The sequence below is a fragment of the Aulonocara stuartgranti genome (assembly GCF_965226115.1).
Source record: "Aulonocara stuartgranti genome assembly, chromosome: 11".
NCBI lineage: Eukaryota > Metazoa > Chordata > Actinopteri > Cichliformes > Cichlidae > Aulonocara > Aulonocara stuartgranti.
In genome coordinates this window covers 18355188-18379253 of record NC_138947.1, presented here as the reverse complement: position 1 = coordinate 18379253, position 24066 = coordinate 18355188, and the positions used below count along the sequence as shown (strand labels likewise).

Below are 24066 nucleotides of genomic sequence, written 5' to 3'. Positions count from 1 at the left end.
ATTGAAAATTAAATAGAATAGCGGTAAAGAAAAATGTGATTGTATGAAAGTTTTGCTTTTGGCAACTAAAACTTGTATGAAAAACACATTAGGTAAACAGATCTTTTGGGAAACATTCCCCTTGAGCTTGATTAATGTCAGACACAACTTCACAAACAGGTGGCAGCAATAAGACGCTGAATTAATTAACTAAAAAAGATCCATCTGGTGGCATAAACAACCACAAGATCAGGAGAAAATTAAAAAAAGAGCACGTCTGCTTACAGAAACTTTAGCGAGTCCTTTTTTTTGTAGTTTACTCTAAAGTACTGAAGTGGTCGTATAATCTTGCCAATTTGAATAAAAACAAAAGGCAATTGCTGAAATTAAAACAGGACTTTGTACTAAGGGTATAAATTTTCCAGCTCCGGGGAATTTTAATTAATGGGATTTATTTCATTTCAAATGGTGTTTTCCAAAATAGCACACTTTTGTGTTTCCAGCTTTCCATAAATCTTTTCAGTGGTAATTTTAGGATATCTCAAACACATTAAGTATTGTTTTCTTGAAACTCAGTCCTAAAATCTTTCTCCAATTTCCTGATTTTGCTTTTGGTTGTAGCATCAGATGTTTTTTCTTGACTCAGACTATGTTTTATTGACGCCATCTGTGTGTGGCCTAAAGAAAGGCTCCAGTAATAAAACAAAAAGAAAACATAATGTTCCCATATTATTTTGAAAAACCTTTCTGCACTACACCTAAAGAAAAAAAATCCTTCTAAAGCCACCAACGCATTTTGCTTTTTTTAAAAAATAATAAATTAATAAATTTAAAAAATTTAAAAAATAAAAATTGTAGACTACTAATCCAAAGGAACACATGGTAATTTTTATTTAGTCTATTTAGTTTATTTCAAGGCAAATTAAAGAAAAGAACATCCATTCATATTACTGTAGCTCTTTCCAAAAATACACAGTATTCATGAGTCTAACTTGTGCCTGTTAAAGACATTACAGTATGAACAGTGCACACACGCCTCCTTGTTCGCCTCGCGGTGTGCTGTTCTCATGGTGTTGACAGGGGACACAAGGGCTCCCTTTGACAGAGCTGCCCTCCTCCCCTCCCCGGACCAGATGTTCAGAGTTAGCGGGCAGTTTGAAAATGACACTCATTCTTGAGCCACGTTGGATTTCCCATTCATCTGCTGATGGACGGGTTCAGGAGGTGAAGACAGGCAAAAGTAATTCAATGAAATGTGAATGTGCTACCTTAGTAGTAAAGCTTTTTCTTAGAAAATATATAAATGTTACCTGAAATAACGGAGTGAACAAAAAAATGAACAAGAGCGTCTCCACCCACAGCTGGCCCGGCTCTTCTCTTGAGTTTTTATGTCGAGCATTCTTAACTCTGAATAAACCCATGTGTAGGCTAAATGTGCGAGGAACGTCAAACACATGCACTCAAAAGAGTAATTTAAAGAATATCGCAAGATGCCGTCCTGAAAGAGATGAGAAGCAGAGGTGTTTCTCTCTGAGAACTGGACAAGGTCATGGAGAGAAACAGAGAGGCTGTAAACAACCTTCTGACCACATGCACACTGATAGGTTTCAGATGATTGTGAGTAAGAGGGGTTATGCCCCGGGTGTGTGTGAAGCTTTAGAAATACCTTGTGGTACGATTCATACCCACATTACATACCAGACTGATGAGAGCCCATGAAAGAAAAAAGAAAAAAAAGTAACAATAGTGATCAAAAAACAATACATTTAGGGGAATGTGCCCTCTAGGTGCAGGAACAGCAGTGAGTTACTGTCATCCCTCCCAAAGCTCCAAAACACAACACATCTCAACCTATCAAAAAACCTAAGGCGCTTGTTGTTTTAGAACCTAAAAAAAGACATTTGCATACTTGCAAATGCATTTTAAATTTAGGTGGTGTTAGCAAGTGTGCACAGTGTCCAGCTCCAACACTTAACACAGGTATAAAAATGATAGCAGTGAATCCCCTGGTCTTAGTCTTTTTCCAAAAAAATGTATTGCTTTGTGAGAACTCAAAAGCAGTCAAATGAAATCAAGGTCTGGTCTCAGCTCTAACTGTACTTAAGTCTGTATGGGAATCATTTTTGTAGTTTTGTAGATGTGTCACAAAAAAAAAAATAAATAAATAAAAAAATGGTTTATTACCAGAAAACTATTTTATTTGTTAGCATTATTAGATTCTGTCTGTTCTGTTCTCTGTTGGCAGTACAGTACCATGTGTACGGCACCACAACAAAGTCTCTTCCTGCTGGCACCAGTTTTATAGCATCGTCTAAGCCCGTCTGTGACGGAATTAAGTTGATTCTTTAATGTGGGACGAATATGAGTACAAGTGGTTTTGTTACCTCGTTTGTTTTATCGTCATATGAGAGTGGAACATTAACAGTGCTTTCTAGGTTCAGCAGAACATGGGAACTTGTTTTAAACGGTGTAGCTTACAGAATAAAATAAATGAAGACAAGAAAAAAAAGAAATTTGTTTTTAGATATTTAAAAAAGGAAGGTATTTGCTTTTGTTGCTACAGTGGCTATTAGTACTATGATTATGTCAGAAGTTTTGCTTATCATGCATTTTAAGAACGAACACGACTAAAGACAAACTTAAAACAATTAAAGTAAAACCTATTCCAGCTGTTTTCACTCCTCATATGGGTACCATGTGCATATTTTGTTTTGAGGCCAGTTTTTTGCTTTTCTCCCCTAAAATGAACTTTGTTAACAATACTGGTCTCTTCAGATCCTGGATTTTACTTTTACAGTATTAGGAGCTAGGGATCAATACTGGATTGCTGTTTAGTCAAAAATGAACTTGTATTCATATTTAAAACAAATCTAAAGCACAGATACACCAATCAGGCATAACATTACTACGTGCCTAAAATTGTGCTGGTCCCCTCTTTTGCTGCCAAAACAGTCCTGACCCACAGAGGCAAGCACTGCACTAGACCCCTGAAGGTGTGCTGTGGTATCCGGTGCCAAGATGTTAGCAAAAGATCCTTTAAGTCCTGTTAGTTACAAGGTGGAACCTCCATGGATTGAACTAGTTTGTACAGCACATCCCAATTGGATTATGATCTTGGGAATATGGTGGCCAAGTCAACAAATTGCCACAATGTGGCAGGACCCATTGTCCTCTTGAAAGAGGCCACAGCTATCAATGAATACCATTTCCATGAAAGGGTGTACATGATCTCCAACATTGCTTAAGTAGGTGGTACATGTCAAAGTAACATCCATATTGATGGCAGGACCCAAGGTTTTTAAGCATAACTTTGCCTAAAGCATCACACTGCCTTCTACACATAGCGAGTCCTGGTACCAGGTATTCCCCAGGTAAGCAAGGCACACGGCCATCCACATGATGTAAAAGAAAACATGATTCATAAGAGCATGCCATGTTCTTCCATTGCTCCATGCTCATTGTTGCTGCTTTTGACGGTAGACAGGGGTCAGCACAAACACCCCGACTGGTCTGGAGCTTGGTACGCAACAAACTGATGCACTGTGTATTTTGACACCTTTCTATTAGAAACAGCATTACATTTTTCAGGAATCTGAGCTACAGTAGCTTGTCTGTTGCTCCCCAAGTGTATCAGTGACTTCCCATGACCCCGTTGCTAGTTCACCACTGTTCCTTTCTAAGCTTCCAGATAGTTACTGACCACTGAGGACAAAGAGCTGCAGTTCTGATGATGCTTTAAGGACAAAATATTTACTTGCTCCCTAATATATCCTACCCCACATACAAGCCAAACCAACGAACTGGTCAAGAGGGCCAGCTCTGTCCTGGACTATCCGTTGTAGTCATCTTACACATATTTACCTTACTTGTTCAGTTCCTAGGAGAGCGAGTCAGAGATCATTTTGCCTTTGCAACAATAGCAGATATGGACTGGGCCATGAAGTAGAGGCACATATTCAGCATTCCATGAGCTTTGATGCATTTATGGTTTAAAATCATGTTTTGTTTTAATTTCAATGCTACATTTTTGTTTTCTTTAGTGTGTTTTGCTTAAGTGTCTTGCCCGGAGAAGCCATAAAGAGTCAGTGCTTGATAGAGACACATTCACAGTCCCTACAAGACATAAACAGTAATGACTACAATGCTGATGCAGCTGGGAACTTAAATCAGTTATTTCCAAAACACTTAAATTTACTGCTACCACTAAAACAGACAGAAAGTTATGACAACACTGCAACATTCACACATCTGGAAATGTGGATACTCTCTTACCCTTTGCTATCCACATCCAGCTGCATAACCCCACTCTTGCACTTTTCTAGAGGAATCAGATACATAATGCTCTCCAAGGTAATTAAGCAAGAACATTGCAGATGTCTGATGTTGTCTTTAACGCACACCTGTTTGTGACACATGAATCTATGGGCCATCCTCAAGGCCAGCTGCTTGTAGCTTACAGGGAATAAAAATCAGCAGAGCTTAGTCCCTTAAAGGTTCTGGACTTTTCCCATCCTGACGTTCTGTGAATGTACTAAAAGACAACAAATATTGGAAAGGTTAAAGCTTAGGCATTCTTGTCAATGAGTCAGCACAGCATTTGTGTCCTTGCTCACTACTTGTTGAGTTTTTAAGACCATTAGAATAAAACAAATTCCAAACCATTATCAAGTTCTGGGTTTTGGCTGCTGAACACAATCCCAGCGATCACAGGGTGAGAGATATACCTTTGACAGCTTGCCAACCTGTCAGCGGACTAATATTTAGACAACCACTCTCACTCACACCTGTGGTTAATTTATAATTGCCAATTAACTTAGTCCTGTACATGTCTTTGGACTGTGGAAGGAAGCCCGAGCATCCAGAGAACACATGTAAACTCCACAACAAACGGCCTGCTGTAAAAGTCATTCCTGTAAAATGTAGGTTAAGTATACATTACATAACAAAAAAAAAAAAGGAAAAAAAAGTAACTTTTGTCAGTATCACATTTAATGAGTCTATGGTCTGCTTAAAATAGGCTTTCCATGTGTAGCATTTTTGGCCTGAGTGACATGAGGGTGTGACATGAGGTGAGGTGGAAGACCAGCCCCACAGGGTACTGTAATGCTGTCAGAGCCAGCAGGAGGCTTCCTTTCTGAGAAAGCCTACCTCAGTGTGGTCCAAAACCACAGTCACTGCAAGAGTGAGACAGTACAAAGGGAGTCATTTATAACACGGGTGGCGCACTGAAACCGCACATCTAGAGACGTCTAACAGTTGTACAAGTTTTCTATAGATTTCTTTTGTCCAAATCTGGTAGAATATATAGGAGAGGTAGTCTTTTTATGGGTCTACTTAGAATACAATCCCCCTACTGCAGTCTTGTTTTTGTTTTAACTGCTCCACCTAGTGGGAAAGAATGAGACAGCTGGATGTTTCCATATCAAAGTTTATTGCTGACATGCATGTAGAGATCTGATGAAGTAGAAAAATATGTTTTTATACAAACGCGTTCTCATCTGTACAATTACGCAGTTTTCTGTATTTAGATGCCCATGTCCAACCAAGCAGCTTACAACACATTTTCCCATTGGGTTTAAACTACGCCACACATCCTACACCAAGTTTCCAGTTGAAACAGTCAGCTATACATCAGTTATATACTGACAACTTTAAAACTAGGGTAAAATTAAATTTGAGGGGGAAAAAAAAAAAAATGTATAAAATTTTTACTTTCAGTTGGGGAGGTTGATTTTCAATTTAGATTGAGATTTTTTTGGAACCCAATCATCTACAACTTGTTTTACTGGCAAATCCAAATATCCTGCAATAATCACGTGTTTTTACACAGAGTTCTCTCACAATTTCCATGCTTTCAGTCCACAATGCAATCTACCAATACAACTCTGTAAAACACATTGAATGTGGTAAAAACCACTAGCTAGAAAGTGAAACACTGATTCAGGGGACATAACATCAACTCTTGAGTTACTAAACTGTAGACGTGTCACTGGAGATGGTGTTAAGACACTTTCCACAGTATCAATGTAAAAATCCAGCAGTAGTTATGGTGCTAAGAAAACCCCCACAGCCACTACTGAACCTATGCTATTACTACTACAATACTGCTGTATAACCCATGGAATTCACATTGAGGTGGGAGAAAGCCAACAGCTGTCTTTACACATTTCAGCCTCCAGATGTGGTACTTGAAGGCCAACGTGAGCTAAAGCACACATCAATCCCATGTGTTGAAGCAGAGCTGGTATCTCACTGGGGTGGAATAGATACAATGACTGGGGCAGTCATGATGGTGCATTATTTACATACTGACCAGCAAGTGTAGGGAGTTTTTTGGGGGGGTAAATATAAGAAAAGGAAAAAACAAAACACTACAAAACAACCCCTCCTATAAAATAAGGAAAACATGCAAGTATCATTTTGTTTTCTTTAAAAAATAGAACTATGCAAAAGTCAGTCTCATTAGTGTAGCTTAAGGTGATCACAGACATTATGGCAAAATGGAAAGAAAGACTTAGTAATACAAAGAATGGAAACAAAATAGAAATGCTACCATTTCATGAACGGGCAGAAAAGGATCAAAATAACAGGGTTAAAGCAGAACCACTGTTGGAGCTGACGCTTAAAGCAAAGATGTGGGGTCTGCTTCACTGGTCTAAATCAATGAAACAGACCCAAAGTTAAGTGACACTGTCTGAAATGTCACTTAATTTTTTTGGGACCATCTATAATCAATGTCTGTGATGCAAGCTCCAGTGGAGGCATTTGGGAGAAAGTCTACACAAGTGAATAAAAGTATGAAATTACAAGGGGAAGTAGTAAAGATTTGAAAGTATTCAAGAGCCTAAGTTCATGCAATCAGTTTGAATATAAATAAGCCTAGAAAGCAGGTACCAATATGCAAAGGCAAGTTGCAGTGCACAAATGCCTAACAGTCACTGGTTAGTAGCTTTGCCATGGTTTGAAGAAACACTTAAGAATGCCAAGAAAACCCAGCAACTAAACTTAAAATCTGAGTCTGTATTTGAATTTTTCTATGACTTATAGTATTCATTACCAGCCAGGAGCCTACGCCATAAGATAATACAAGCATGTACAAGAGAGAGGCCTGAGAATGGCAACAGATATGTGATCATTTCCAATCTTAAAGCATTAATGTCATCCCCTAAAACATTCAGTCAAGCCCGGTTTTAGCAAAGCCTGCACTAGTTTTCACAGTGTCTGCCACTGAGGCAGGCCAGATAACAGAACACAATGATTGGAGGATAGCTTAAATGGTCTGAGACAGTTAACAGCCTCAGACCATCATTTCGCCTGGCCCAAAAGACAACATGCACTCATGGACACGTCAAACATTCACATTCATACTGAAACACTTATCCCAAATCCGTCTTTATAAAGAGAAACAGGGAAGTTAAATACCTGGAAGCCATTTGATTCTGAATGAGCCTGTGGGTACCGGTTTCCTTGGCTAAAAGTAAATTTAAAGTGCCCCTATTAGACTTATTTACAGGCCTTAAAGAGGGAGTGCCCACAGAACAGGTTTACATGGTCCACACACACGCACACATGCATGAGTGTGGGATGGGTTGGTAAATTTCACACTGTACATTACTTACACTGAAACCCCTTTTTTGCCCCCTTTCCTTAAGCCTGCTCATTGGTCAGTTGGCTTGACAAATGCCTGTTCTGAGTGGTAACAAAGCTTTAGCCACATTTTTGCTTCTTTTCCGTGAAAGCTTGGAAAAAGTATTTGCAACCATCACATGCATGCCTAACTTGGGTAAAGGGGATTTTGGTCAGATGACATTGCGCTTATAGAAACTGTAGTACAGAGCAGCAAGGGTCAGAAAACGGCTTTAAAGTGACAGCTCATTTACACACGGGGGTTGTGTTTGTGACACCATTTATACTCAGTCCATTTTGTGGCAACAGAAACATGTTCACATGACAACATGTTTAGTGGGAAAACAGCTGCATTAAAATACAGTTTAGTATGACCAGAGCCCAAGAGAAGAAAATGGAAAGTACAGTTAGCCGGGCACCATGCCAACACCAAACACATAAACGACTTCCTAACCGTTATGGCTGCGTGAATATTAAGAAGAAAAGTTCAAATTTCTTCAGATGCTGGAGTACACAAAGAAAGCGGTTTTCACGCTTGCAGCGAACAACTGAACTTTTGTTGTGCTTTGCTTATAGCTGTGACATTTTAGTTAGCAGGAGCGACTCTGGCAAGGAAGTAATGACTGAGGCAGCTGGCTGCGTCTGCATGTAGCTGAGACAGCTGCTCGACCTTTGAGGTCATGCCAAACCTTTGCCACAATGGCAGTGTGTTACATAGTAATGCAGATGAGGGGGGGGAAAGAGGAATATAAGCAAGGAGTTTCAGGCATTTCATCAGCACCATTTTCCACAGTTGCAAATAATTCCCCTTGAACTGCACTTGGCTCCAACTTTTCAGACATTTCACATGTATGGAAATAGTCATGCAAGACTAAAAGGACAGGGAAACCTACAAAGGATAATAGGGGCACTTTAAGGCAAGATTTTTGGCAATAGAAACAAGACAGTGCCCGATCGTCACTATACTGGCACTGTGGAAGCGTTATCAATATGCCTTGGCAGGGAGGAGCCAACAGTTTTTCCCCCATTCAGTTCTTGGCATTGTAACTTCCAGGTACCTCACACTAGCTGCCTAGATGCTAAAAATAGATTTCCACAGGGATGAGCAAAAGCGGGAGACAATGCATTCTGCAAATACCAAAGGATGCTTGTACATACTTTGATCTTCAGTTCTTTCTTCAATGCAAATATAGGGATAAATGCTACTTAATTATGATTTAAAAAAGCTTATTTGAATTTTTGAAACCACTGACAAGGTTTCAAAGCATTATCACTGACAGAAAACATTAATGCTATGTCACTGGTGGCATCAAGATTCAATTGTTACAATCCCTTGTCTCAGAACAGTGAGCATGGTTTACCAACAGAAGAGAGACAGAGAGGTAGATTGATTTGAAGTCAGAGTTACAGACAGGAACATTACAGGAAAACAGACTGAGAGGAAGGAGTGAGGAGAGGAGGTTGGAATGGAGGTATACAGAAGTGACATCTGTGATCAAGTGATCCGACTTGAGGCAATACCATTACCACTAGGAAGAAAGGGGGTTGCTACATGATTCTGGTCCTGTATTGCTCAGGGGATCCAGAATTGGTTGGGAAGGGAAGTGTTACAGTAGGGCATCCTCGACAGAGGAGGAACACAGGGTTGATAGTTTCTTCAACACTCCAGGCAGAGCCTTGTGTTGGGGCCGTGTGAAACTATGCAATCACGTCTGCTGCACAGTGAGATCTGACTGTGGGCGACTTGAAGACAGGAACCTTTGGTTCAGATCTTCCTGCAGGCCTTGCCATGTTTCACAAGAGGATTCAGACAGGAGAAGTGAAGTTCTGGGTTGGCAGTTTGTTCTGGTACCCACTTTCTATCTGTTCCACCTAGACTGCCAAAACCCCACCTACATACAAGGCCGTCTGTACATCAGCTCAGGCCTCCTGTATGCAAGTTCAATTTTGTGGGTGAGGGGAATGGGTTTACACCAGTCCTCTCTAGACTCTGCAGGTTTCTTTACTTCCTGGGAGGCCAGAGTCCAGAATTGGTCATTGAGGGATTACTTCCGCAGAAAACGTTGTGCCAAGATGGCAGCATCTAGTGGGCTGACAGGCTGAGCATCGTGTCCAAGACGCCTTACAGGTGGGATGCTGCCAAACTGACGGTTTGTGAGAAAGCTCTTGGCTTCATGGATAGTGTTCTTCTCTTCAGCTAGCAGCAGCTGCTGCCGCATGTAGTTCTCAAACTCGTACTGCGAAGACTCTTCTATCACCTTGGCCTGAGGAAAGAAAGCATCCAGTTCAATATGCTGCAGTTAGTGTGGTAGCAAAAAGTCAACATTGTGTAAAGAGATTTTTGTAACTAAAATTTAATATTCAACTTTTGATAGTTGCATCAAGGACGCTCAATTTGGCTGTGTCCAAACTGGAAGTGATTCATCACTTTTGGGTCACCCAAATTCCCTATGGTCTGTGGCTACAATGTTGTTAAGACCCACTTTCAGTATGTAGCTCCTGCTGCATATGTATCCTTTGAGTTGTGTATCCTAGGGCGACCGTGGCTCAGGGGGTTGGGAATCGCATCTGTAACCGGAAGGTCGCCGGTTCGATCCCCGGGCTCTCTGTCCTGGTCGTTGTGTCCTTGGGCAAGACTCTTTACCCTACCGCCTACTGGTGTTGGGGGCCGATGGCGCGATATGGCAGCCTCGCTTCTGTCAGTCTGCCCCAGGGCAGCTGTGGCTACAACTGTAGCTTGCCTCCACCAGTGTGTGAATGTGAGAGTGAATGAATAGTGGTATGGTCTTTGGCTTTGGGTGCCTTAAAAAGCACTATATAAATCCAATCCATTATTATTAAGTTTAAATGTAATTTTCCTCCAAGATCTTACCTCTTGTTCCGGGTGATTGACCTGATCATCAATATCTGGAACCACCTGCAAAGGGCCACTCATTGCTGAAACTGACTGCCTGTGATTAAACATAACACATTAATCGTTAGGAACTGTCTGTCTGCAAATGGTTTATAGCCAATACCAGGAAATGTGCAAATAAAGCAGTGCAAGTCAAATTTTTTCGTTTCTCTGCAAACAAAATGCAAAACATCTGATTCACTCAAACATCCAGCAGGTGGCGCAATTACCATGAGGCAATGATGGCACCGAGGGACTCCAGCACCTCTCCTGCAGTCAGCCTTTCCTGAGGGTCCAGCACCAGTAGCTTTCGGATTAGGCACACCGTGTTCTCTGACACACGGCCGTCCCTATAAATGGTGGTGTAAGGGAAAAGGACAAGATTTTTCTTTAAAGCAAAAAAACCTAAAACAAAAACCTCTACAAGGTCAGGTTTGAAATAAATATCAAAATGCTGTCGAAAGCAAATGCATTTAAATCCTTGATTTTACTGCAGTACAACAAAAGACAATGCAAGATTGTATCTCAGAACAAATTTGAATGAAAGAATAATAACAGAGCAAAATGTCATATTAATGTGATCACTTTAATTAAATCTCCACAAAGATAAATGCTCACTCTGGGATGGAGTACTCAGCAGCCTTGATCTTGCGGAAGAGTTCTTGAGGCATGCTGTCATAAAAGGGGAACTGGCCATACAGCATTGTGAATAAAACAACACCAAGCGCCCACATGTCACTAGGTTTTCCACGATATGGTCGACCTGGAAGCAGGAAGGAGGGGATAAGGGTCTATTTAGCATGCATGACAAACAGAAAACAGGTTGACAATTGGTGCAATGTCAGTTTTTGCCCTGTGAGGAGGAACCAACTGTTCAGCAAGTTAAATTGCCATCAAATCACGAGGTTTAATGATTAACAGTATAAGCAAATACTCCACATCTGTTGTACTTCAAAGAAACTTCCAATAGAAGCACCTTAAAAAAAAAAAATGTTTTGAAAGCCAGACGAGACATTAAATCAGAAGAACAACAATGAGAAGCTGATGCTGGCGAGGGTGGAGTGTCATGGCTGTGCATGACCATAGGCAGTGTTGTTGTTAGAGCCAGGGAGTCGGCAGCAACAGCAGCAGGCAATTATGTTAAAGCTTGTGACACACAGGCAGGGGATGGGAGGGGAAAGGGTAGATGGGAGTAGTTTCCCTCTAGTGAGTCATCACTGTATGAGTCACTGAAGCTCTGTTTAATTGTGTGCCTGTCACGTTATGCTGATATACACGCTGCGGTTTTATCTACAGTTTGACTGGTTGGACATGAAAGAACTGCGCTTGAAATTATACTTCTCTTGTTTTCTGTCCTAGAGTTTGCATTGGAAATCAGTAATTAAAGTTCTTTTTGAATTGGCGTTAATAGTGGCACTTGGGTGTGCAATTTTAACAGAAGCACCATCAAGCTGGGGAAAAGGAAAAAAGCCAAAAAAGCAGAGCAACAAGAGTAAAGAAGTAGCTTCCCCTTGCAGATGCATACCATACAGCAGTAGGATGCAACATCACTGCGATTACTCAAATAAAAGCAAAAAGGCCATTTCTTGCTTTTGCCAGTCCAGGATTGCAACATACCTCTGGGTTGCTCAATAACCGGAAAATCCAACACAAGACCTGACTGCTAAGCATTATGAAACCAAAAACAACCAACAACACAAAAACAAAGTTCCTATCTGGCTTCAGAGAAGGAATCACGATTCCATAATTTTACTCAGACATTTCTAGTCTGCATTTGGAGGGAGGAGGGAAAAAAGGAAAACAAACAAAAAACCCTGCACACTTGTTTCACCCACACTAAGCAAACCCATTTCACTTCTGATAGTTGGTACAATTGGTCAAAGAACAAAAAAAAAACAAAAACAAAAAAAAAAAAAAAAAACAATCCATGCCTGAAACCCTCACTCACCACTTAGTACATCCGGACTGATGTAAGCTGGACTTCCTCTCTGGTCTTTCAGAAGGTCATCCTCACTCACCAGGTGCTTTCCCAGGCAGAAGTTTGTGATGGTGATTCGATGAGTCCTGTGAGGACATGCAAAACAAACTTGTTAATGCTTTCAATCAAACGGTGAACACAATATTCCCATTGATAGGGGGGTTTTTGTTGTTTTTTTTTTTTAATGTTCTCAACAATCTTGCTCAAAACACAGTTCAGACTTAACACAACACATTCAGTTAACGGAATAAAGACTTGTCTTGCCCCTAAGGCTTGATTTAAATAAATAAATAAAAAATACAACAAATGATAAAGTTGGCTTCAAGCTCTGCAAAAGTTGTTGAAAGCTTTTACATGCAGTATTGGCATCTTAACAAAAAACAAAAACAACAACTTTATGCTCAGAGCAACAGGGCTTAACTGCAGAACACTTTGGATCAAAGACAAACTGTAGCCAAATCTCAATTTTGAAACCATGCATAAAGCTAATATACTTAATACAAATAAGCACCGATGGTATGGTGTTAGCTATTATTGGCCTACAGCCTTTATGAGAACAACATCAGTCCAGATACAGTGGTGCTTCAGAGACTCACTCTTTTTACAGGTTTGATTAACTTTGCTTCCCTGGTAGTACTAGGATTTCTCCAATGAGACTTTGATTCAGTGCAGTTAAATTTGCCATGAGCAAACTGAGGGACTGTGCACTATGTTCCTTTAGCAGAGAGGGAAGGGGGGGAAAAAAAGCAAAAAGCAAAGCTGCACTTTGACAAACATGAGTCAACCTGTGGTTTAGAATAATTGTTTCGATGACTAAGCCTGCATGGTGATGGGCTGTTAAATGAATATATAAAGCTCAAGTTTAAAATATGTACACAAACAACTTCAAACCCACACGATCACTCCTAGGGCTAACACGCTAAGGGGGGGGGGGGGGGGGGGGGGGGGGGGGCACTCGCACACAAAAGCAGCCATCGTGTACTAGCTCGGGTCCTTTGGATCATGCTCTTCACCCACATCCGCTTTCTAAGAAGCCTAAGGTCAACAGCTTCCCCTATTCTCTCTCACTTTCACACCCTGCCTCGTTTTTCATTCACTATTCCCATGACAATTCTGGCTAAACGCTCTGACTAAAATCCTCCAATCTTCCTATGAAAAAGTCGCAATTTGATTTTCAGAATTTTATGTTATCAATACCCTTTAACAGCTTTTGTAATTCAAGTCACTGTAACCACACAGCAGCCTTGTGATCTGCACAAGGATAGGCCAAAGGAACAGAGGGCAATGCTTCAAGGACCCTCAACATAAAAGCTTCCTTCATAGAGAGATCTGTCCTTTTGTCTGTGTGCATCACGACACAGGCTTCTATTCTTGCACCGGAGATTGGGTAAATGAAATTGCATGTTTGCTTCGTGAGGCAAGGGTCCCTGAGGACGCAAGAGAGACCACATCATCTCTGCTTCCTGGTCATGTGACCCAGGGCAAGTCAGGAAACCAGAAACCTAAATAACTCCCATGACTTCTCCTTCCCCACAATGTTCTGATCATAATACACCAGCTGACAAGAAGAGGTTACACGCTGGGCAACTTGTTCAGAGACTTTCATTTTGCAGATTATGGGAACCACTGATTTGAATGGTCTTACCAAGTTCCAGGTTTTTGTGTAACAAAATGTTTTCAATGCAAAAGCCACTACATGTCTAATACAACTGTATTTTCATTTTATTATATCAATTATAGTAGGAGTTTGTCAGCTTTTACAGAATTTAAAAAGACACATTTATGTAGTTCATATCCACATACGCCTATGGAATCTAAAATTAGGAATTCCTATAGATCTAAATATAGTGACCCTGAATACGGATTCATAATATACTGTTAACAGCTGGCACTGAAATCGCACACTGACATTACAGTCATACGTACTCAGGGTGGGGTCATGAGGAAACATGCCAACCAACAAGTATGATGCACTTGTATGCTATGAAGTCTATTGTTTGTAAATACAAGTGGTGACTCTACTGCAAAGAGGAAAAAAAGAAAAGACAACCTACAGATATAAATAAAAATATTAACCTAAAATGGGGAGGGGGGGACGGACGGACGGACGATGGATTAAAAAAAATGATATAACAAAAAGGGCATAGATCAGACAACAGATGCAGAAAAGGGATTGTAGTGTAAATAATGAAATAAATGATGACTGTGTGTGCAGTACATGGTGGTGTGAGTCAGCTCTGAGCTATGGGCCTTTGGCAGGCCTCTCCTTTGTCTCCAGCTGGGACGGAGTGTTCCACTCGTCTGCTCCTCTCCCCACCACCCTCCTACCCTGGTCTAAACATTGTTTCATCACTACTACTGCAGGTTGTTATGGGTGCTGATGCAGTAGATGAAAAAGTGTGCAATAAAGCAGATAAACCAAGTACATGACATCTCAGTACAAGTAGTTGCAGATCATGGCCGAACAACACTGTCAGCTTTAGTCATTCAGTCCTTAATTAAAGAGGTTTTGTGTCCTCCTAATGTTTAACTTTTTTCTGAGACAACTTTATGCATCTTTAACATTTTGCAATTGTCTAAACTCTAAAAATAGCACTTCCATTGTGTGTGTGTGTGTGTGTGTGTGTGTGTGTGTGTGTGTGTGTGTGTGTGTGTGTGTGTGTGTGTGTGTGGGGGGGGGGGGGGGCAGTTTTACCCCTCAATACACTTTTCTAAACAGTTGAATGGTTTACAGATGAGTAGTTTTTCATTCTGCATGGCAAATCTGACCTGAGGTGCACCTAAGGTCCTGCATGCTGCATAACCAGTGCCCAGTTTGCCTCTCATTTTTAAGAAAGGAAAAAAAAAAAAATAGAAATACAAATCCAGCAATAGGAAGTCACACACATGGGTGAAGTGTTAAGCACAAAATGGTGAGGCTTTCGTTTCCTGATACTGATGTTGCCCTTAATCTAAGAACACGACCTCTGGTTGTACTGATGTTCAGATATACACTGGAAGCAGGCTGCTGGAGCCAGTTTAGACCTAATGCACATGTGAGCCGAGAGAATGAAGCCTGGCACACTAAAGTAACTCACCCACTATAATGGGAGGAATTACTGGCCAACTAACATGCCGTGCTGAAATAAAAGCTGCACATCTTACCGCTTGTTCAGCACCATATTTCCCAGCTTGAGGTCTCTGTGAACAATGTTTTTCTGCAAGCAGGAAAAAGTAGGGGGGAAAAAAAAAAAAGAAAAAAAAAAGGTTATGTTGTGCTTTGTGAATCAATCGTATCACAACAATCTGTTCTAGGAGTGGCACAGGAGCATAGGAAATGAGTAATCAGAAATGATGATAGAAAGGGGGGGGGGGGGAGAGAAAAAAAAAGTATTTTCTAAACAGTTGACAAAACATTGCAGTATCCAAACTGTTTGCTCAGAAAATTGCACAATCATAGTTTCATTTAGACACACTGGAGTGGTGCAACGGGAAATATTCTTTACAATGCTCTTCGATGAGTCGAGCACAATCCGTTTAGATTTACCTTGTGAAGAGCCTCCACCACACGCACCACATCATAGAAGATGACAATGGCTTCCCGCTCACTCAAGCGCTTCTCCTTTATGACATAATGCTGGAGATTTATTAGATCTGCCGTCTTGTCACTAAAGTCATGTGCACACAAGCAGTCCAGCACGAGGCAGAGACGCTTTTTCATCTTGCGCATTTTGTTAGCATCCGTGTCCTCCACAATCTCATAGGCTCGATCCTGGAGAATAAAAAGGTAATGCGTTTAATATGCAGCATATCCAGTCAAAAAGGGGTAACAAAACCACATGCAAACAAAAGGGCTTTCTGCTATCAGCTGATCAAATAGATTTAACAGATTGATTGGAAATAAAGATTGCAGCGCAGGAGCCATTAACAGCCTGCCTGTACCCAAGATAAAGACAACATCTACCCTGAAACACTGGGTGCTATAGACCAGCATAGGCGATTCCATCTTCCAGCACCACCTAGCAGAGACACCACTTTATTGATTTTTGTATCAGATTGTCTTTTTTTTTTTTTTTTTTAAGATTCAGTCAGCACCTCTTAAACAGTACATTAAACCCAGCCTCTCACAGCACAGATGCACTATAATAATCCAATCAATATCACAAGCCTAAATGAATCAGAGTGCATGGCTCAATGCAGCTATTCTGAGAACACAGGCAGAATGAAAGAGACAGGATGTGAAAGAGACAAGAGGAAACGGAGACAGAGATTTAACAATAACAACGTTAAGAGGACGCCGACGGGAAGACAGGTGAAAAGGTAGGTGGGCGGTGGGGGTCATTATGAATAAATGTGAGTGTAAACAGAAGATGACTGCAGATAAATATAGTTTTAATGGCACTCCCACTTCTCTTTTGAAACCACTTGGATAAGAGAATAACAGCTGGCTGACAAGCTTACTGCTGCCACTGAGCTGATAAGTGCATGCCGTTACTTGTACTTGCATAATGAAACCATATTCTAAAATGAATAGAAAGTGATAGAAACCTCTCCACATATAGAATGCCTGCCGACCTAGTGCTGACTAATGCACAGCTTGTGAGGTTCTAGGCCAGTGCAATGTTTAAAATAACATTTTGGCAGAAAGTTTTCATAGTTTTGGATATTAGACACTTCTTTGCCAGCCAAACAAACTTCACTGTAGATAAATCAATAAAGCGTTTTAAATTCTTAGACCTCTTTACAATGAGGACAAATTCAGCCATAACTAGATGCCAAATAAGGACCAATCAATAAGTGGTTCAAAATAGACGACACAGGTTGATGCCATTAGCATATCTTATTTGCACAACAGTTAAAGCAAATATTGACTGAAAAACATACAAACAAAAAGACAACAAAAAAACTTTATATTCCTAACATTAACTAAGAAACATTTTATCCCTCCACACTGACAAAAGCAAAAAGCAACTCAACTCAAGTCTCAGCCTACCTGAAAGAGGCCATGGTGGTGGACCACACCATCTTGGTTGTGCAGCAGAGAAAGAAGTGAGTATTCGGTGTGCAGCAGCATCTTCCCCTGCCTCTCCTCTTGTGTCTCCTTGGCAGAGTCTACTCGTTCCTCCAGCGTCAAAATCTGCAGTAACCACACACAGAGCAGACATTAGGCCCCAAGACAAGAGTTTATAAAAGCCCCTTTTCCATTAGCATTTACTCGGATCAACCCGACAGGTTTTTCCCATTCCTTTCGAGTAGCACCTAATGTGTGTGGTCGTCATTATAGCAACACAGCCAAGTGTCCCGTGACGCTATGCGATACCAACGTTACTAGATGGACGTCGAAGCAACTATATATCTGCTGCTTGGTCTGTGGCTTCTCGTCAGACTCTGGGATCACAAAATGTTTTTTGTAACCTTTTCCCCGATTTCCAGGTTTAAAAAGGTGGTTTTGATTTTCGTGAACGAGATGCTTTCATGACTCATCGAGCGACACCACTGATCAGCCAATTGGTGACAGCGTCACATTTTTTCCACCTCCTCTGATCACTTTGGCACCCTGGCTGAGCAGGTACTACTTTAGTCCCTGGTACGAGGTACTATGACCTAATGGAAAACCCGGAAAACTATGGCGAGTCATCTGAGTAGGTACTAATAGAAAAGGGCTAAAGGCACAGATAGCGTTCCCGCCCCCCCAAAAAAGGCGCACTTTAATTGCTTACTCTTCAGTCCTAAAACAAAACATTTAATGACTTAAGTCACCAAGTTCTGGAGTAAACAGGGTCGAGCTGGACTCAGGTCAATGAAGTAAACAAGCTCTGTGTCATACGTATGACGGAGGGTTGTGAGGTTTAAAAGTTGACATTACAGGTGGCGCAAACCCTCATTCCACTCAACTGTAAAGCTCCCCACTTGTTTAACAAACATCGAACAGTCCCAGTAAACTGACTGCTAGACTTAAACAGGGCAATAAAATGAACAGCAACAAAAGGAAGGTCAAAAGTTTAGGTGTCTACAGGTGACGTAGCTTTGTTTTGAACAAGATGCCCAATCTTAATTGAGTCATATGTTTGTAAGAAAGAAACTCAAAACACCACAAAACAACAACATTTCTACCCAGACAGGCTTACTTTGAGTTGATAGAAGTCATCTGTGCCGTCTTTTCTGGCCAGACACTGCACTATGCTCGGCACTGGTGAGTTGCCCAGGCGAGGCCCTGCAAGGACACGAAAGGGAACAGCTGCATGACCAAAAGGCTACATGCTGAAGCGTGTGTGCTCTCACTGCCACTCATTAAAGGCTGCATTTACCCATTAACACCTCAAGTGTAACGTTTTCTTTGGAAGTCTGTATTGCAAAGAGTGGAAGAGTTGTGTCCAATGTACATTTTATAGTATAGGAAAGAAATTATTTTTTCAATGGGAGGAAATAAAGTTGCTCAAACAGACTAAGACCTTTCTAGTCAATGTCATGACGATCTGCAAAAATTCTTCAAATTCTTGTCTTAGGCCCTTCATACACAGACAGACACCCCCCTATTTCCTGTATTCATGTGAAGCATATTTACAATGCACACTAGGTGAAATTTCATCCAGCCAACATTTCAACCTTTTTCAGAACTGAGCAAACACTACTAGTGTCCTTACCAAGAATAAAGGGCCCAGCTCTCTTGGCATTACTACCGGATATCCCGGGACTCTGCAGCTTGCTGGCTCTGCCTGATGTCTCACCAGCCCCCCTCTCCGACGAGCGCCGCTTAGACATACTGGAGCTCTACAGGGGAATAAATCTGATTAGCACATCAGATAAAGACCGTCAGGTTAAAGGGAAAGTGCATGCATCTGACTGGGGGGGAAAAAAACCAAAAAAAACAAAGCAAATTGAACAGAGGTCATGTACTACTCATCTATAATCAAGTCTGTATTTTTAAAACTAGTGATACATGTTTAACATATCTACTATAAACTTAGCAATAGTTCTGCAGACTGTGGTAGAAAGAACAATGGGGAAGGCTTTGTAGCACCTCCACCTTTAAATATTCCACACTCAGTTACCGACACCTCAGTGTCAATGCGAGGCCATTACAGCACCATTCCGACTAATAGCTGCTCGTGGCAAGGGTAACACCTCAGATTCAATCTCCAACAGCCTATGTTAATGTGCCAAAATCTGCAATTTAAACAGCTAGCACTTTCACATAAATTAGAGCCACTTGCACAATACTGTTTAAAATGGAAGCTTTTCCGATTAATACTTTAATCTTTAGCTTTTCCTGCTGCAGTGGACTTGATTCAGAAAATCCTTCCGCTCTAAATCTGTTGTACAGCCAGGACTATCTGAACGGATATATTCTAACTACAGAGGGGGAAAATAAATAAAATAAAGTGTCCTGATAGGAACTTTATTCACATGCCAGAAAAAGCAGAGAGAGTGTGACACATCATTGCACAAACTACGTTAACTGACACAGCAGATCTGATCTGCCTCCCAGAATTCAGAGAGCAAGAGGTATGCAGCATGTTTTGTTTACTGATACAGAGTTCCTATGTAATGAAACCCCATCCGTTTCCCATAACAGGGAAGTAGTGCCCTGAACCGAGAGGAATGATTCACCCAGCTGTCGTCCAGAGAGCCTTAAAAGTCTAAGCGATGACACCGATAAGAGTCTGCACAAGCCTCTGGCAGGTGCAGCTTAGAGATAGAAAAGCTCACACAAAATGTCCACATACAAGCGATATATCTGAGTGTCGCATCTCTACGTTAAATGTCACTGATAAGTAGTATGCATATTTGAGCCACAGCAGAGATTCCCCACACACAAAAATCTTATATTATACAACATCTTTTAAAGTTTGATGGAGACCCAAAAAGCTTTAGAATATCTCAATCTTGCATCTGACAAACTCCAGAAAATTCTTTTTAATGAACCTGCCCATCTTCCTGTTTCAAAACTAATCGTGCACCACTGCCAGTTAGTAATTTTTTTTTTTGGGCAGAGAGGAGGCAGGACAGTTGGCAGTCAGTAGAGCTGGTATGAATTCTCACTTCCATGAGGCTTTTTGTGATCCCAGACAGCAGACAGTGTCATCATCATGTCTCTCGCCCATCTGTCTCCATCTCCACTAGTCATCACCCACTGAGTCTGATGAGCTGAGGTTTTCTGACTGCATTTATGGCACAAGCCAGAGTGACACCAAGTCATGCTCCCAGTAGTAAGAAAGCATCTTACACTAGAGGACACAAAGCAACAGATAATTAGGCATTACAATTTATGAGACTTGTGGGCAGGAAATTAATTTTTCAGGCAGCCGCCAAAGAAGCTAACAGAACGAACCGTGTACACGGGGCTTCCAGCGTTTCCAGAAAATAAACTAAATTGTGGATGAGTGCAAGAGTTAAATAAGTACATGGAGCAACTCTCTCTTCCAACCGAATAAGCCGAAATGCTTATGCACCTTGAACTACAACACTAAAATGACTCATAGGCAGATACAACACACAAATGAACCCAAAGCTATTCATGTACTTACTAAAAACTAGCTGCAGTACTGTGGAGCCAACCTGAGTCATCAAAGAAAGCAAAGGTCAATTTAACCAATTTATCCACACTGACCTAAATTACTTCAGCGTGATGACAACACACGGTTCCTTTTCTGACACTGCTGTGCCTCTCTGCACAGCCTATGATCTAGTAAGCAAGGCTGCCTCTGCCTGTATCAGATGGAGGACAAGAACAGATAAAACCTCTGAATCATATCACACAAAAGGAGGAGAGACACGCTGCCAGTGCCCACGAGAAATGTGGGCTCCTTAAATAGTATCAGAACAAAACAACCACGTAGGTGTCTCAAGATCCACCCACCCAGACTCCAAGCCACTTGTCTGGCCTGCAAGAAAAGCTGAACTGCGATAGCAAGGTAGTACAGAGATGGAGAAAAAGCAAAATGGCACTTCGGTAGTAAACATTACAAAGTAAAACCGTGCAGAAAGGTATGCTATAACACATGCACAGATGCAAAGCCAGTTACAGACAAAGTAACTCCAAGGTCAGATCTCCAGTCCTTATGCTTAAATGCAATGCTACTGATATCCGTTCACACGCTGCCCCTGCTCCTAGATGCAGCCGACTAGATTCTGGCAAAAACAACGCCCTTGACCATACACCAACGTCGTGGACACAAGGTCACATTGCAAATCACCTGACAAAAATAACTACAAACGCGCACACGTCGTTTGGTGCCATTTTGCAACCACAAGGTCTGGACTGGACACCGTTCAGTCCTGGCAGCAAGCACTGTAAACGAGACGGGTCGTAGAGTAAAGCGCTGACGTTATGCTTTGCAACTTGGACAAATTCACTCTACAGGCAGCTCAGTACTCCAGCAGCCAGACGCTGATGTCTGGCTCTTCTATAGATCTCTTTGAACAAAAACTACCTGAACGATCTCAAACGTTTAGGTACACGCATCTAAACCAGACTGCAAAGCGCGAATAAATGAATGCTTGATTGCGGCAATTGCTTAAACACCACAAGGCAAGTTATTTTTACATTGTACACTTACCGACAGCGACATAAAACCAATGTTAGGCACGCATACAAACTTAGTACGGCAGCGAATATGATCGATTTACTCGGCTAAATACGGATCTACCGACTACACAAAGGGGGCACACAGCACAACAAGGAGTTAGTATTTCGGTGACAACTACACTGAGCGGCTGTTAGCTGAAATACGGCTGCTTTACGTGTCTTCTCGCGTACCCAAGAGGTTTAAATATGGTTGCTCCTGGCGAGCGATGTGAGCTAACGCCAAGCTCGAGGCTACAGAGCAGGCGGCAGGCCATTTAAACAAAGTAGGTAACATTACAGCTGGCTAGCCGTGCCAAAAAGCTAGATAGCAACGTAGTCACCATCTCACTTACCTCGAGCCTAAACCGCCGGGTTAAATCTGTGTCGCCTCCTTAAAACATGGACATTTCTTCGGTGAACGCTGCGGTAGATGTGAGGCGCTTCTCGTTTTACACAGCAGACACCACAGAGGTTTGCTTTCGGCTTTTTTAGCCTCTATTACCGAAATGAGCAATTAAGGAAAAGCCTCCGCTCTTCGCTGATCGCATCTTTCCACAGCGACAGCGCCACCTGACAACGGAAATGACGCACACAATTTATTTGATTGACAGCCGCACTCGACCAATGCAGACAGTTTTTTCATAGCCGTTTCAGAGTGATGATGAAATTCTATGCAAATAGAAGTTTAGCTACAAGGCTGTCTGCCAGACAGTCTAAGATTTAATTAGCGTTCTTTCTTGCATTTTAAAAAATATTATCTTTGCATCATAAAAGTTGCAAAGTGAAAATGATTACATAAGAGTTGAAGAGGCTTATTGTAAATCATACTGAAGGATGATGTTTGCAATGTCATGTTTTGCTGGCAACTTAATTACAGATAATATGATAAATCATGGGTTTTTCCTTTGTTTATTTGAGCAAGATTGTACTCACAATGAAGCGGGATTAATAGGGGTGAAGCTTTTACATTAAACAACTTGCATTTGTTAAATCTAACATTAAAGGGAATTCCGTATAATTTATAATATTACATTAAACACAGCAGTCTTTAACTTTACTCACTGACTTTACTTTTCATTTAACTGTTTCGTGCACAATTACGTAAGGAGATCTCTGAATTGTTGCTTCATAAGGCTTTACCTTGCAGATTCTCTTTAATGACCTACATAGTACACTTAATTTAGGTCAACCATATGACTCAGTGAAACTGTGTATCACTGAATTCATTCAGATCTTCATCTGATAAATACATAACATATATTTACGATATCTGGTCCCTCTCTTCTAGATCAATTTGGAGAAATGTCTTCTTGACAAGGGCTCTCTGTATGTTATTCAGCAACAGCCAACCAGTAGACCCCACTCAAAAGTAAAAGTCTTAGTCATTTACTCAGTAAAAACAGTCTTGAATGACAGTGGCATTTAGGAGAGCCCACCTATCTCAATTTAGACTTACCTTGACCTTAAATTCCACCCACGTGTACCAGTTTCAAACCAGTGGGAAGATGTGACAGACACAGAGAGGGCAACCTAAATATCAGATCCTTATTTGAATTGCACTAGTCTTCCTGCCTTGACTCAGCCGAGCATATACCCCCAGCCACATGAAACGCATGTCACCCTGTGGCTTTATAGTGTCCTGCCCACAGTTTTTAAAGAGGAAACTGAATCATAACTCAAACATGGGGTCTATGGGAAAACCTGTTAGAGGGTTGTTGTTATCATGCTTAGGACAAGGCTGCATGGACATTATTAATTCAAAATCACCCCCCTTTTTCTATTACTGCGTGCACCAATTGAACAAGAAGTGCAGTTTTTGTTTGCAAAGCTTTATGGTGAAGCATTGTTTCTTCTGAAGTGCTGCTGATTCAGGTGGCTGATTCTAATAAAGAGTCTTGCAGGATGACTGGTATGAGCTTAAGTTTCTGTTTGTTTTGGAAGTAGGCTGTATCCTTAGGGCATACAGTGTTTCTTGTCTCCCCTTTGCCAAGATTATTGGGAAGACCTCACCAGAATCCTCCTCCCCAACATCAATCTGGAGAA

General features: G+C 41.2%; 1 protein-coding gene across 3 annotated transcripts; it reads right to left on the bottom strand.

The window, feature by feature from the left end:
• Positions 1-5389: 5389 nt before the first annotated feature.
• stk40 (serine/threonine kinase 40) lies at positions 5390-22613 on the bottom strand. Of its 3 annotated transcripts, XM_082552102.1 has the most exons (12): positions 22377-22613; positions 20499-20683; positions 19100-19226; positions 18584-18669; positions 17449-17592; positions 16003-16227; positions 15621-15673; positions 12447-12562; positions 11117-11261; positions 10729-10848; positions 10478-10556; positions 5390-9869 (listed from the first exon to the last, which is right to left on the bottom strand). In XM_082552102.1, the coding sequence occupies exons 2-12, from the start codon at positions 20502-20504 to the stop codon at positions 9651-9653; spliced, it is 1320 nt and encodes a 439-aa protein (XP_082408228.1). In that variant the 5' UTR covers positions 20505-20683; positions 22377-22613; the 3' UTR covers positions 5390-9650. The 3 variants fall into 3 exon arrangements, with proteins under 3 accessions (XP_082408228.1, XP_082408229.1, XP_082408227.1); XM_082552103.1 differs by lacking the exon at positions 20499-20683; XM_082552101.1 differs by lacking the exons at positions 20499-20683; positions 22377-22613 and adding an exon at positions 22016-22123.
• Between the last annotated feature and the right edge of the window lie 1453 nt (positions 22614-24066).